Here is a 15,600-nt window from a genome sequence, read left to right as displayed (position 1 = left end):
CCACTTATTCCAGGTATAAGGCATTGTGGTTTTATTCCAAACTGTTCGTTGGATAAGTGGCAGAACTGGGATTTGAATCGTGGGGCTGTGGCTCTGGAATTTGTCCCATTATGCTATTTATCTTTACAAGCTCTTTCCTCAGAGATCTTATTGCTGTATCTGTCACTTCTATACGAATGACTCATATATCTATATATCTTTCGTCTCAAATTTCTCCTGAACGTCAGATCTCTATTTCAATTATCCTTTTTGGTCTCCCCCAGCTTTCCTGTTCCTGCCACTAATAAACTTGTCATCTTTTCTCAATAACATTTCTTCCACTAGTTATTCCCATATCTTTTAATGATATCTTCATTTCTAAAATTCAGAGTCTCAGAATCCTTTCATTTCCTTGACATTTCATGGAATTACTATATCGTGGTGTTTTACTTCTGCAGCGTTTTCCCCAACTTCTTTCTAGTCTTAGATTGTAGTTCAGGTGTGAAAGTTCTCTGAAAGTTTCCTTCCATTTTACTTCATGCTTCACACTGCTGCCAGACTAATCTCTCTAAAGCATAGCTCCAGTCCCATCACTTTCTTGACCCAAGACTTTCATGGCTGAGCTGTAATTCAAGGGTCTCCACAATATTAGCTGTATCTTCCACTGTTCTCTTAAGTGTACCCTGAATTACAACCAGGCTGTTTTACTCACTGCCCTAAATATAGTCTCCTTTTATTGCTGTTCCCTTCTTATTCCCTCTTCCAGATGTATCTCCCCCTTTTCCTTTTTACCACCTCATCACCAGTATTGAAATTTTTTTCTACCATTAAGGTCCAGCTCATACACCATTTCTTTTAGAAAGCCTTCTCAGTATTATACAGTTGGGGATGTAGTGTTTGTTGCCTCCATTCCCACTCCTCAAAGCACTTTGTATGTCTTTTCTGACATGTGTCTTATTGTATGTATCCATGCATGTACAATACTTGTATTGGACCCTATATTCTAGTTGTGTGTTTGCCTTACCCTTTCACTCCACCTCCATAGCAAGTTCCTTATGAGTAGAGGTTAGATTATCTCCTGGGACCCTACCATAAATCTTTCTTCATAGGTGCTTAATATGTACATTTACTGACTCAGACTTATACATATGAAGAAACATTTTAGAATAAGCATTATATTTTTGTTATTTTAGGCTTGATCGTCTTTTTATCTTACTGGATACTGGCACTACTCCAGTTACAAGAAAAGCTGCTGCACAGCAACTTGGAGAAGTGGTGAAGCTTCATCCCCACGAGCTAAATAATCTCTTATCTAAAGTAAGAACTCTTTTTTGTTTTCTTTTAGTATAATACAATTGTAGAAATTTATCCATGGGCAGGAACATAAAAGTAGAGAAAGAAATTGTCTTATTAGTGACACTTTGTGGTCTTCAAATTCCATTAAATATCTCAATATTTCTCCAGATATTTTAAAATTTTTGCTATTTTTGTTTGTCACAAGGTTTAAAATATTTTGTTTTTTGCATCAAGTTTGTTTGACAATATAGAACCTTTGGCCTGTGGCACAAATTTGAATCTGATCCAATTTGGTAACAAAGTAAGTTGTTAATCTAGTTTTTTAGTGGTCTGACTTGTTCTTAGCAGCTAATAATTATACTAGTTGGCAGTCTTCAAATGGATGAGTACTCATGGGTAATGGTGGAAATATATGAGAAGCTAGTTGTTACATTCTTAGTTATTAGCTCTTTGAAAGTGGAGCCTTTCTGCTTTGGTGGATAAGTATTTTCATAATCCTAGCCCATGTTCTTTCCCTAAGCAATGCTTTATTTTTACTGAACTCTGTGGGCTTGTAGAAGTGTGACTGTATGATAGTAAGTAGCAAATTCCATGAATTGAATTCTCTGGCATGCAAAGTAAAAACAGGAGTGCTTTGTATCTGTGTTTAGGGGGGTGGGAGCGGTGGATAGAGGATAAGGTGGGAAGCACTATGATAGCCCAGATATAGGAAGACTCAATATATCCCTGTTCCCACCAGTCTTATCTCATCCTTTCATTCTGATTTGTCCCTCCCTGCTTCCTATGAGTAGGAGTTCTAAGCCCTTTGTCATCATACACAAACCTGCACTCTATTGTTCCTATCATAGGGGCTAACAGCGATTCTCATTCCAGTGCACTCCCCACTTAGATACTATCAGAACTTTCTAACCAAGATGTCGATGAAGAGGTAGTGATTTGACATCTACAGGCTCCATATTCTCAGAATGGAGAAGGGTGCGTATGAGGCAATACCATACTCATGTGAAAGGTGTGGGGATAGAGAGGTATACCCATTTATTCTCATCCCAAGGGAAGAGATGGAGGACTGAATGAGCTGAAACTGGAAACAATGAACAAGACTAACTTGTGCTGAACTGAGAAAAGGTTTCCAGACTTCCAAGTTAGTTCTGGTCTTCTTAACTCAGACCCCACCATATGGCTGCCATCAAGTAATTCCAAAAGAGGCAAAGTTTGTTTTCAGCACCTTCTGACCTCCTATGCCCTCTCTGCCCTCGTGTTTTCCTATTGCCTTTGGTTTTATTTTTTTAAAAACAGCTTTATTGAAATACAATTTACATACCGTACAATTCACCCAGATAAAGTGTACAATTCAGTGATTTTTAGCATATTCACAGATATGTGCAACCATCACCACAATCTAATTTTAAAACATTTCTATCACCCCTAAAAGAAACTTCATGCCTATTACCAGTCACTCTCCATCACTCCCCCTCCCATAGCCAGTCCTAGGCAACCCCTAATCTACCCTCTGTCTATAGATTTGCTTATTTTGAACATTTTATATAAATGTGTGACCTTTTGTGATTGGTTTTTTCACTTAAAGTATTATTTTTAGGGTTCATTGATATTGTAGCATGTTTTGTTTTTCATTCTTTTTTATCGCCAAATATTGTTCCATTGTATGGATATGGATAATGCTGTATGGATATAGCACATTTTATTTATCTCTTCATCAGTTGATGGACATTTTGGTTGTTTCCACTTTTTGGCCTGTTACGAATAAAGCTGCTATGAAAATTTGTGTGCAAGTTTTTGTGTGGATGTATGTTTTCATACGTGGGTGTATACCAGAGAGCAGAATTGCTGGGTCATATGGTAACTGTGTTTATTTAACTTTATGAGGAACTGCCAGACTGCTTTCCAAACTGGCTCCACCATATTACATTCCCAACAGCATGTATGAGAGGTTGGATTTCTCCACATACTCGCCAACACTTAACTATTAACTGACTTTGTTTATATCCGTACCAGTGAGTATGAAGTGATATTGTAGTTTTGATTTGCATTTTTCTGATGACTAATGACATTGAACATCTTTTCATTTTTTTTATTGACCATTTCTATATCTTCTTTGGAGACCTGTCTGTTCAGATCCTTTGCCCATTTTTAAGTGGGATATGTGTTCTTTTATTAATGAGGTGTAGGAGTTCTTTATACATTTTAGATACAAGCCCCTTATCAGGTATGGGGTTTGCAAATATGTTCTTCTAGTCTGTGGATTGTCTTTTCACTTTCTTGATGGTATCCTTTGAAGCACAAAAGTTATTAATTTCAGTGAAGCCGAATTTATCTTTTTTTTCTTTTTTTAAATACATCGCTTGTGTGCTCTTGAGATCATATCTAAGAAACCTTTGCCTAATCCAAGTTTACAAAGGTTTATCCCCATGTTTTCTTCTAACAGTTTTATAGTTTTAGCTCTTATTTTTAGGCTTCTGGTCTATTTTGAGTTAGTTTTTGTGTCTTGTGTGAGATAGGGATTTTAAGTCATTATTTTGTTGCTCTAGTACCATTTGCTGAAAAAACCCCTTTTTTCCCATTGAATTGTCTTGGCACTGTTGTTGAAATCTGTTGACCATAGACACATAGTATTATTTTTGGACTCTAAATTCTATTCCATTGATCTATGTATCTGTCCTTCTGCCAGTACAATGCTATCTTGATTATTGTTGCTTTGTAGTAAGTTTTGAAATCAAGAAGTGTGAGGCTGCCAACTTTATTATTCTTTTTCAAAATTCTTTTGATGATTATGGGTCCCTTACATTTCCATATAAATTTTAGGATTAACTTGTCAATTTCTGAAAAAAAGCCAGCTGGGATTTTGATAGGAATTGTATTGAGTCTGTATTCAATTTAGAGGGTATTACTATCTTAACGATATTAAGTCTTCCAATCCATGGACATGAGATGTTTATTTAGGTCTTATTTAATTTCTTTCAGTAGTATTTTGAATTTTTTTGTAGTCTTCAATATACAAGTCTTGTACTTTTTTTGTTAAATTTATTAAGTATTTTATACTTTTTGATACTATTATAAATGAGATTATTTTCTTAATTTCATTTTCAGATTGTTGAAAGTGTACAGAAATACAGCTGATTTTTGTATATTGATGTTACATCTTGCTCTCTTGCTGAACTCATCTTTTCTACTAGTTTTATAACTCTTGTATTAAGTAATGGGACTTAATGAATAATATGCACTTTGCTTTTTACTATGTTAAAAACTATGTTATTTTTAAAATGCACTTAAGCATTCTGTTTTGGCCACTTTGAAAAAACAATATTTTTTGTTATATAACTATCTAATTTTTAATTTTTTAAGGTGTTGATATATTTAAGGAGTACAAATTGGGATACTCGGATTGCAGCAGGACAAGCTGTTGAAGCTATAGTGAAAAATGTACCTGAATGGAATCCAATGCCAAGAACCAAACAAGGTGCTTTTAAGTGGAAAAGTCGGTTGCAGTAAAAACTATACATTTTATATTTTAGTAATTTCACTTTTAAAGACTTAATTTTCATGCTTTTTAGGTGCAGTCTTGTCAGGAAATAATAATGAATACTGTGATTTTTCACCATGTTTTAAAAAACAGACAAACAAAATGTTTTCTCATATATGTTTTATTTATTTTTCTTTATTTTTTAAATTAATTTTTATTGGAGTATAGTTGCATTATCTCACATATATTTTAAATTATTCTACAGTATGCTTGATTTAGAGATTATTACTTCCCTCAAGGATTAATGTTCTAAAAAAAGAAATCAATACAATGTAAATATTTGAAACAGTCTATTTATTCTTGTTGCTGGGAAAATAGTGTAATTGTTTACTAAATTTAAGCACGATTATGTGTGGATATTTGGAGGGGTCAGTGTTTAGTGTTTTTTATGTGTCTTGTAGATGTCTTTTAGTGGAAATTACTTGTTTTCTGACTGCCTATTATATATGACATTTAAAAATGAATGTATGCTTTTACAAATAGATAAAGGTATACATTTTAATTAAGTGAGAATTTAATATGGTACAAATGCATTTCGTTTTCAAGTCACTTTGATAACATGACTTTTATCATATGTCTTAGCTCGTCTAAAATTTTTGCTTTAATTTGCCTCACCTATTATTTTGAGGGATTGTGTTAATTTGTCTTCTCTCATCAAAAGAAATATATAACCAGAAGAAGTTATAACTTGTTTTAGAAAAGAACCTTTTCCATTCCAGCCTATTACTCAAATTCTTTTCAAAACACATTTTTAAAAAAAAATTTTTTTTGTCCTTGCTGCGCAGCTTGTGGGATCTTAGTTCCCTGACCAGGGATTGAATTCACAACCCCTGGAGTGAAAGCGTGGAATCCTAACCACTGGACCACCAGAGAATCCCCCAAAAAACTTTAAAGTAGTTACAGTAGCATTAAAATATATAGTAAGGTTACTTGTTATCATTAGAAAACTTTAAGATATTCATAGCAGTTCCCTTTCAGTTTAGCAATTATACTTTAGTTTACAGATGAATTATATGCAAATGCCAGTTAAACGAACTATTAAGTCAGTGAACAATTACAGTACATTTAAAAATTTACAATGCCATAACCTTTTTGGGGGAATACAGAACATTTTATAGATAGTTTTAGACCCCAGTTGGATATTTAATTTTAGCAATTTGCCCGGAGATTGTAATTTGCTTTATATTATGAGAAAAGAGTCCTATTGATTGAGTACTTCCTTTATGTCCTAGATATTCCTCAGGTATAGGGAATGATGATGCTCACTAGTTTTATTTATGAGTATATTCTATGAATATGTTTATCTTCCAATTTATCACTATGATAAACTACCTTGGTATTTTTTAACTGTTTAACAGATTGCACGATTTTTAACATACGTATTTCAACATGGGGATGCATTTCTTCATATGACATTGTGCTTTCATAGTCAAAAAGTTATACACACACCCACTGACATTCTGATACTTTGTAGTAAGGGAGCCACCTACTAAATAATTTTTTCATAAATAATAGTTGATCATAAGTAAATTCACAGTAGCTTTTCTACTTCTTCCACATTTTACTTTTCTTAAAATACCCTCCCCCCTGCTCCCCCTGAAGTGATGCTATTTTCTTTCGTTCTATACTTTGGCTATATAATCAAATGTTTTTAAACCTCATCTAGAAACTACTTCAGAAGGTGCTATGGAAGATTCATCTACTACAGATCGATTGAATTTTGACAGATTTGATATATGTAGATTATTACAACATGGGGCATCACTTTTGGGATCTGCTGGTGCAGAATTTGAAGTACAAGATGAAAAATCAGGTATGTAGTAGTAGTCCTACAGAAAAAAGTCTGAAATGCATGCATTCAGACCAGTTTGTTACTTGGCGTGCTATGTTATCAGTCATGCAAAATCTAATAGATGTCATGAAATGCAAATTCACTGAAGTTTTCAGTTTGAGGTGTGGGGCATGCAGGTGGGGAAGGTAACCAGAAGCACTTTGTCTAAAGCTACTATAGGAATATTTTTCTTCCCTTAGTTGAATATGTACTATATATATATATATATATATATATATATATATATGCACCATTAATAGATACATATTAATATTTCAGTATTTCAATATAGAAATTGTAAAGTGGTACCCAAGAGCTTCAGTTGAATAGATTTTAAAAGCCAGGATTAGTACAGATTGTGGTAATGTTTTCACAATTCTGGAAATTTAAGAGGCTATGATAGTTTCCTTTTTATCATATGTTTTAAACATTTAAATAATTGGATCTACTTAGGCTGATGACCAAAGCAAAAACTAAAAATGAAAAATAAGTCTTAGATAGGTAATTGTCCCATTATCTTTAAACTTACAGAATCCATCTGGATATAAATAAATGTTTTGGCCATTCAAGATTGATGCCTTGAGTGGAAAAAACCTTGATGTTTTTAATGGATTTCTGTAAGTAAATAAGTTGCTTTTTTGACTAAAACCAAAACAGAACAGTGTTTTGTTTTGTTGCTAATTTATTATTAGTCAAAGCATATCTGTCTAAGTTAATGAAATGATCTTCAATTTGTTTATTTAAAAAAATGTCAAATACCCATTTTTTCTTTCCTAATATACTTTGTATTGAAGGATCTAGTGTCATTATTTATGGAGAGAATTAAGAGGAGAACTTGCTTAAGTTCCAGAAGAGCACAGTTTTTTTTTTTAATAAGGGAGGTAGAAGTCTTCAGAAACTTTCCAATTTGAAAAAGTTATCTCTAAGTTTACTAATTAGTAAGTTTACTAATCTTACTAGTGTACCCATGGACATGATGAGAGATCATTGGCCCTTATCTAAGGATAAAAGTCAGTGTCACTTTTGTCACTTAAAAAAAAGTACATGTTTGGGTCGTATCTTAAAGATTCTGATTTAATAGATCTGTGGAGAGTTTTGGGAAATTGTATATTAAAAGAAAAAGCCCCACAGGTGACTGATATGTAAGCAGGATTGGGAACCCCAGTTTTCTTGGAATTCAGTTTTTAATGCTGATAAGTCATAGCATGCTGAAGAGTGCTCATTAAAACCCTCTAATTAGGTTTTCTTTAAATATCTGCTCATCTGTGTTGGTCTCTACATATTTATAAATTACACATATTATGATTTGCATAGGTGCCAGTCTGAGTTTCCTTTGCAGTTGGTTATTTTCCCCAATAGTACTTTCCCTGGAATGAGAGGACCAATTTTGGGCTCTTTGTAAGTGTACTAAACTTATAATCCAGCAGCCTTCGTTTTGGATGCCTAGTGTTTTTCCCTCTGGGTAGAGTAGCCTTAAATTTTTTTTTTTAATGTAGCTTTAGAGAGATATAATTCATATACGATAGAAATCCCCATTTTAAAAGTGTCCAATTCAGTGGCTTTTAGTAGATTCACAATTGTGTGTAGTTAATTTTAGAACATTGTCTCAAGAAGAAATCCTGTATCCTTTAGCAACCACCCTACATCCTTCCCTTCTCTTCCCATCCCTAAGGACCATTAATTTACTTCCTGTAGCTATAGATTTGCCTACTATGGACATTTCATATAAATTGAATCATATAATATGTAGTCTTTTGTGACTGGCTTCTTTTTACTTAGCAGAATATTTCCAAGATTTATCCATATTGTAGTATATATATTAGTACTGTTTTCATTTTTTTCGTAAGTAGTAGTTACTACTGTTACAGGGTGTATCAGTTTTTAAATTGTGATAGAATATAGATAACATAAAATTTACCATCTTAATCATTTTTAACTGTACAGTTCAGTAGTATTAAGTACATTCATATTGTTGTACAGCCAATCTCCAGAACTCTTTTCATCTTGCAAAACCGAAACTTTATACCCATTAAACAGCAATTCCATTCCTTTTCCCCCTCACTCCCTGGCAACCACTGTTTTACTTTCTGTCTCTGAATTTGACTACTCGAGGTACTTCATATACATGGAATCATACAATATTTGTCCTTTCGTGACCGACTTATTTCACTTAACATAATCTTTCATGTTCACCTATGTTGTTGTATGTGTCAGAATTTCCTTCTGTTTTAGGGCTGAATAATATTCCAGTGTATGTTTATACCACATTTTGTTTATCCATTCATCCATCAGTGGACACTTGGGTTGCTTCTACCTTTTGCTTATTGTGAATAATGCTACTATGTACGTGGGTGTACAAATATCTGTTTGAATTCCTGCTTCCAGTTCTTTTGGATTTATGCCAAGAATTGGCATTATAGGATCATATGGTAATTCTGTTTTTGATTTTTTTTTTAGAACTGCCATACTGGCAGTTCCATGGTGGCTGTTCCATTTTACATTCCCATCAACAATCTATGAGGTTTCCATCTTCTCCACATAACCTTGTCAACGCTTGTTATTTTCTGGCTTTTTTGGCAGTAGCCATATTGGTAGGTGTGAAGTTATTTTATTTTCTGGCTGAATAACATTCCATTGTATGAATATCACATTTTGTTTATTCATTCATAGGCTGAAGACATTTGGGTTGTTTCCACTTTTTTGGCTATTATGCATAATGCTGCCAATAAATGTTCATGTAGAGATTTTTGTGTGGGTGTATGTTTTCATTTCTCCTATGTAGATACATAAGAGTGGACTTGGTGGGTCATATGGTAACTATGTTTTACCATTCGAGGAACTGCCAGACTGTTCTCCAAACTGGCTTCACCATTTCACATTCCTCTAGCAGGATACAAGGATTCCGATCTCTCCACATCCTTGCCAACGCTTGCTTGTTATTAACTGACTTTGACTATATCCATACCAGTGACTGTGAAGTGATATCTCATTGTAGTTTTGAATTGCATTTTTCTGATGACTAATGATGTTGAACATATTTTCATCTGTTTATTGACCATTTCTGTATCTTCTTTGGAGACCTGTCTATTCAGGTCCTTTGCCCATTCTTAAGTGGGATATTTGTTCTTTTATTAATGAGATATAAGAGGTCTTTATATATTCTTTGTACAAATCTCTTATCTGATATGTGATTTACAAATATTTCCTCCTATTCTGTGCATCTTTTCACTTTCCTGATGGTAACCTTTGAAGCATAAACGTTTTTAAGAAGTCCAATTTATCTTTTTCTTTTGTTTCTCGAGCTTTTTGATGTCATATGTAAGAAGCTATTGCCAAATCTAGGGTCATTTACCCCTGTGTTTTCTCTAAGAGTTTTATAGCTGTAACTCTTACTCTTAGGTATTTGATCTGTTTTGAGTTCATTTTTGTATGTTGTGAGGTTAAGGATCCAACATCATTCTTTACATGTGGCTGTCCTGTTGTCTCAACACCATTTGTTGAAAAGATTCTTCTTTCCCCACTGAATTTTCTTTGCACCCTTCATGAAAACCAGTTGGCGGTAGACATATAGTTTTATTACTGGACTCTCAGTTCTATTCAATTGATGTCTTTCTTTAGGCCAGTACCTCTTTGTCTTGGTCACCATTGCTTTCTGGTAATTTTTAAAATCAAGAAGGAGGGTGGGAGGGAGGGAGACGCAAGAGGGAAGAGATATGGGGATATATGTATATGTATAGCTGATTCACTTTGTTATAAAGCAGAAACTAACTGACTAAACAAATAAAAATTTAAAAAATAAAAAAATAAAATCAAGAAGTATGAGCCTTCAACTTTGTTGTTCTTTTTCAGGATTATTTTGGATATTCTCAGTCTCTTGCATTTCTATATGAATTATAGGATCAGTTTGTCAGTGTCTGCAGAAAGCCAGCTGATATTTTGATAGGAATTGTTTTGAATCAGTATATCAATTTGAGAAGTATTACTGTCTTACTATGAGGTATTATGATCTGTGAACATGGAATGTTTTTCCATTTGTTTAGATCTTTAATTTTTTTCACTAGTATTTTGTAGTTTTCAGAATATAAGTTTTAAGTTTTACTTTTGATGTTTTTGTTAGTAGAATTATTTTCTTAATTTTATATACAAGTTGTTTGTTTCTTTAAATCGTTTTCTTCCCCTCCCTGTTCTTTTTTTAAATTTTATTTTAAGAAGATGTTGGGGGTAGGAGTTTATTAATTAATTTATTTATTTTGCTGTGTTGGGTCTTTGTTTCTGTGCGAGGGCTGTCTCTAGTTGTGGCAAGCGGGGGCCACTCTTCATCGCGGTGCGCTGGCCTCTCACTTTCGTGGCCTCTCTTGTTGCGGAGCACAGGCTCCAGACGCGCAGGCTCAGTAGTTGTGGCTCACGGGCCTAGTTGCTCTGCGGCATGTAGGATCCTCCCAGACCAGGGCTTGAACCCATGTCCCCTGCATTAGCAGGCAGATTCTCAACCACTGTGCCACCAGGGAAGCCCCACCCCTCCCTTTCTTTAGGTGAGGGAACTTTGTATAGCTTTATCTTTGAATTCACTTATAAAACTATTATAATTTACCCTTTGCAAGTGTATGATTCTATTTTTTTTAATAGTTTCTGTTTCTCTAATGAGGTATTCTATCTTTTCATCATTGTGACAATATCCTCCTTTACATTTAGCATTGTTATATTAGCTGCTTAAAAAATCTTGTCTTCCACTTCCAACATCTGGGTCGTCTCAGTGTTGATCTCCATTAATTGTCTTCCTTTTGGGAATGGGTTACATTTTCTTGATTCTTTGTGTGTCAGTTAATTTTGGATTGTATTCCTCACATTATGAATGTTTATACCACAGGCTGGATTCTGTTATATTCTTCCAAAGAATGTTTTGATTTGTTTGGTTTAGTTAGTTGTTTTTGCTTACTTGTTTTAATAAGCATTTAATTTGGTGAAACTCAAACTCAGTCTCCTTTGTACTGGGCAACAACTCAAATCCCAATTCAATTTTTAGCTTTAGTTGGACTGTTTGGAGTCTGCCCTGTGCATGCATAGTTCAGAGGTCAGCCAGAGATTTGGCTGAGTTTACAGAATTTGGGCTTTCTCTCTGGTTCTCTCCTTTCTGGGTTTTTTCTCTCTACTTCCCAGTGGCTATAGTGATCTCTGACTCTCCTCTAATTCTGCAACAGACAGACTGGGTTTTTACACAACTTTTAAATGTAGGGCGTGGCTGCCCTACGTACCACGGACTGGGTCTACCTTTAGGCTAAAAACATTCAACAATGGGAAACTCACCTAATGCCATGTCCTTCTTCCAGGTATTGATAACTCCTCCAAGTATATGCCTACTTTTGATCTCTTTCCAGTGCCTTCAGGTGGTTGTTTATTATATTTTAGCTAGAATTTGTTATCTGTGGAGGAGTAGTCCAATAAGAACTTAATCAGCTATTATTGGAAGTTAATCATTATAGAATCATCTCTTGCAACTTAGCTAGTTTAAGCCCAAATTTTTATTTTTAAAATGATACCTTTTGATCTATTTTCCACTGAAATATTGGGAGATTTTTCTTGGGACATTCAAAATCTACTTTTATGCCTTTGTCTTTGTTATTTGGGCTATCAGGACTGTGTCATCTCAGAATACATAAAGGCCACACTTGGAATAAGCATGTATTTGTTGAGATCTTTTTCTGTAAAATAAAATCTAGATTTTTTTTTTAAAGCCTGGTTAGAGCTCTCAGAGAATGTATGAGATTAGCTATAAAATAATAAGATTGGTTTATTTTCATAGGAATAGATCTCATTATATATATACTTGATAATTGACAGTAGGGCAATGGGGTAATCTCAGTGAATTTTTGTTAGCTAGAGTGTTTTGTTAGCTAGAGTGTTTTGTTAGCTAGAACACTGTTTTCCAAGATCCAGTAAAATATTTACTCTATTAGGTAATAAAGTTTATGACATGTTCAGAGATTGTGAGTGTGGTTTGTTTTATTATCAAGAGAGGTATTCTAATGGTTAATTTTTTTTTAAATTTTAATTGAGTCTGATCTTCACGTATTAGAAAACTGCTTAACTGATTTGAAGAAAATGTATTTCTTCTTTGTTTAAAGGTGAAGTGGATCCTAAAGAGAGGATAGCACGCCAACGAAAACTATTACAGAAGAAACTTGGCCTTAATATGGGAGAAGCTATTGGAATGAGCACTGAAGAACTCTTTAATGATGAAGATTTGGATTATACCCCAACTTCAGCAGCGCTTGTAAACAAACAACCTGTAGGTAAAACCTCTGGTTGGTTGATTGCAAGTAATAATACAGGGGGTTTGCTTTATTTTGCTATGCAATTGGAATTTAAAAAAATGCGTTTTTTAATTCTACTCATTGTTGCTTAGTGTCACCATAATTTAGTGTCTTCATAAGTTGGATTTCTAGTGATAGATTCTAAGGAGACAGAAGTTGCCACCTACCTCATAGACATTGGACTATTAGATAAAAGGTATGGTACATCTTTTAGGAGACACTGGTGTTGAAAAATCCTAGTTGCATCAATTGCTCTTTCTTTGTTCTTCAATGAAGCACAAAAAAATATTTCAGAGGGTGGGAGATAGTAAGGGCTATCATAGTCAGATATGATGATACTAGAAATCTTTACAGCTATGATTCTTTTATTTGAGAAAGTAACAAACATGGTGAAAACTTTCAAACAATGCAGAAGGGCACACAATAGGAAGCAACGCTTTTTAAGTTATTTGTGCATTTTTCCTGAAATTTTCTCTGTATACATAAGTTCTTTTAAGCCATGTTCACCTTGTCTCACTTCATATGGCTTCATATATCAGTATATACAGATTGATCACATTCTTTTTTGACAGCTTCATGCTATTTATATGGCTGTACCATAATTTTGCTCTGTATTTTTCCTGTTCCTCTGTTTTTCCAGTTCCCAATGGATGCCTGTATGCTTCTTTTTTTTATACCATAGACTCTTTTTAAGCTCCAGTAAAAGCTGTGGCTCTTTCCTCAGAAAAATTCACATACATTTGAGATATTACCTTTCAGGGAGTTTAGCGCTCTTTCCTCCTGCCCCTGCAATATCCTTTTAGGGATCTGTGGGTCCCATTAAGAATTCCTGCTTTACATGAAACCCATATCTTCTCATTCCCTTGGCCTTTCCCTTTGCTTAAGAGGAGAAGGGTTCTATTTGCCTTTATACCAGTTGCCCTCTAAACCATTAGAATTTATAAACTAAATTTTTTGGCATTGAGGGGTATGTGATGATGGAACTTTTGCCGGCAAGGGGGCACAAAAGGCAGATTCTGGAGGGAAAAAGAAGAGTACAGAGGCAGAAAATATAATAACAACCAGGAAGTAATAGAAAGAAATGGGGTACAAAGGGATGCATAAGATATAAATAAAGAAGACAGGACTTTTCTGGTGGTGCAGTGGTTAGGAATCCGCCTGCCAATGCAGGGGACACGGGTTTGAGCCCTGGTCTGGGAAGATCCCACAAGCCGCATAGCAGCTAAGCCCGTGCGCCACAGCTACTGAGCCTGCACTCTAGAGCCCATCAGCCACACCTACTGAGCCCATGTGCCACAGCTACTGAAGCCCACGCACCTAGAGCCCGTGCTCTGCAACAAGAGAAGCCACTGCAATGAGAAGCCCATGCACTGCAACGAAGAGTAGCCCCCACTCACCACAGCTAGAGAAAGCCTGCGCGCAGCAACAAAGACCCAATGAAGCCAAAAATAAATGAATAAATAAATAAGTAAAATTTTAAAAAATAAGGAAGACAATAGAATAAAATAAAGGAAAACAAAAATGTAGTAATGTGATCACAGTGTGGTATTTCGACATGGTGTAGGGAAATGAATGGGTAGGTGTATTAGAGAAAATGGGCTATAGACAGAATAGTTGGATATGGGATGGCAGCAGCAAATTTGAGGTTTGCAGGATCCAAGTTTGGTTGCTTTAGATGTCGCGGACCTTTGGGAAGAGTTGCTGAGGTTAGTTGTTGCCATAGGGTCATCACTGCTGCATTGCCTTGTGTATATGCCAGTGGTCCCTGGACCAAGTCTGTAGCAGGGCACCCACACCAGTGAGCCTAATTGGTTGTAGAAGTGTAAATTTCAATTGAATCTTAATTGGTTAAGGGCAGAAAGGATTTTTAGTCTTGCACTCAAAGCATTTTTGTTCACATCCTTAATAATGTCTCCCATTAATGCAAAAGAGATCAAAAACAGTATGCAGTGAGTGATTAGAGGGAAAAAACATATAGGCTAAGTTAACTATAGGACGCTGGCCCAGTTACTAAAACTATATGGCTATAGTTATTTTTATTTTTTTCAGTAGAAGATGATTATCATTGTTTAAAAATTGACATTCTTTATTATAACTTTTGGATGGTAGTATGGTTTTTATTTTGTTTTTACCTGTGTTGGGTCTTTGTTGCTGTATGCGGCCTTTCTCTAGCTGTGGCGAGCAGGGGCTACTCTTCTTTGTGGTGCTTGGGCTTCTCATTGCGGTGCTTCTGTTGTTGCAGAGCATGGGCTCTATGCACGTGGGCTTCAGTAGTTGTGTCTCACATGCTTAGTTGCCCCACGGGCATGTGGGATATTCCCGGACCAGGGATCAAACCCATGTCCCCTGCATTGGCAGGCGGATTCTTAACCACTATGCCACCAGGGAAGTCCTAGTATGGTTATTTTGAAGTCTCACCTCTTCAAAGCCCTCACTGGGGTCAAGATCATACATTTTTGCCTTATCTGTGGCAAATGAGCATTTCCTGGCGATTGAAAGAATAGGGGAGAAGGAAGAAGAGAGTGAAATTATGGTACAGTCATACAGCAGAATAGCATGAAGCTGTCAAAGAAGAATGTAATCAATTTGTGTATGGTGAAATTTACAGACTTTAGTCCTCTTCTGAGGCTGAGACTATGGGTATA

The 15,600-nt window shown here is 35.2% G+C and overlaps 1 protein-coding gene across 2 annotated transcripts in view; it reads left to right on the top strand.

Moving 5' to 3' along the window:
- Positions 1 to 15,600, top strand: part of BTAF1 (B-TFIID TATA-box binding protein associated factor 1) — a 95,304-nt gene that overhangs the window by 10,972 nt on the left and 68,732 nt on the right. Inside the window, exons 2-5 of one of the 2 annotated variants that reach the window (XM_082854206.1) lie at positions 1,173 to 1,296; positions 4,636 to 4,750; positions 6,480 to 6,626; positions 12,767 to 12,930. In XM_082854206.1, coding sequence (XP_082710332.1) covers positions 1,173 to 1,296; positions 4,636 to 4,750; positions 6,480 to 6,626; positions 12,767 to 12,930 — 550 coding nt within the window. Of the gene's footprint in view, positions 1 to 1,172; positions 1,297 to 4,635; positions 4,751 to 6,479; positions 6,627 to 7,191; positions 7,262 to 12,766; positions 12,931 to 15,600 lie in introns of those variants that run through there. The other variant, XM_082854207.1, reaches the window with a different exon arrangement.

The sequence above is a fragment of the Leucopleurus acutus genome (genome assembly GCF_964270905.1).
Source record: "Leucopleurus acutus genome assembly, chromosome: 14".
NCBI classification, from domain to species: Eukaryota; Metazoa; Chordata; class Mammalia; order Artiodactyla; family Delphinidae; genus Leucopleurus; species Leucopleurus acutus.
Note: the sequence above shows the minus strand (reverse complement) of the source record. Positions and strands in the feature narration are given on the sequence as shown.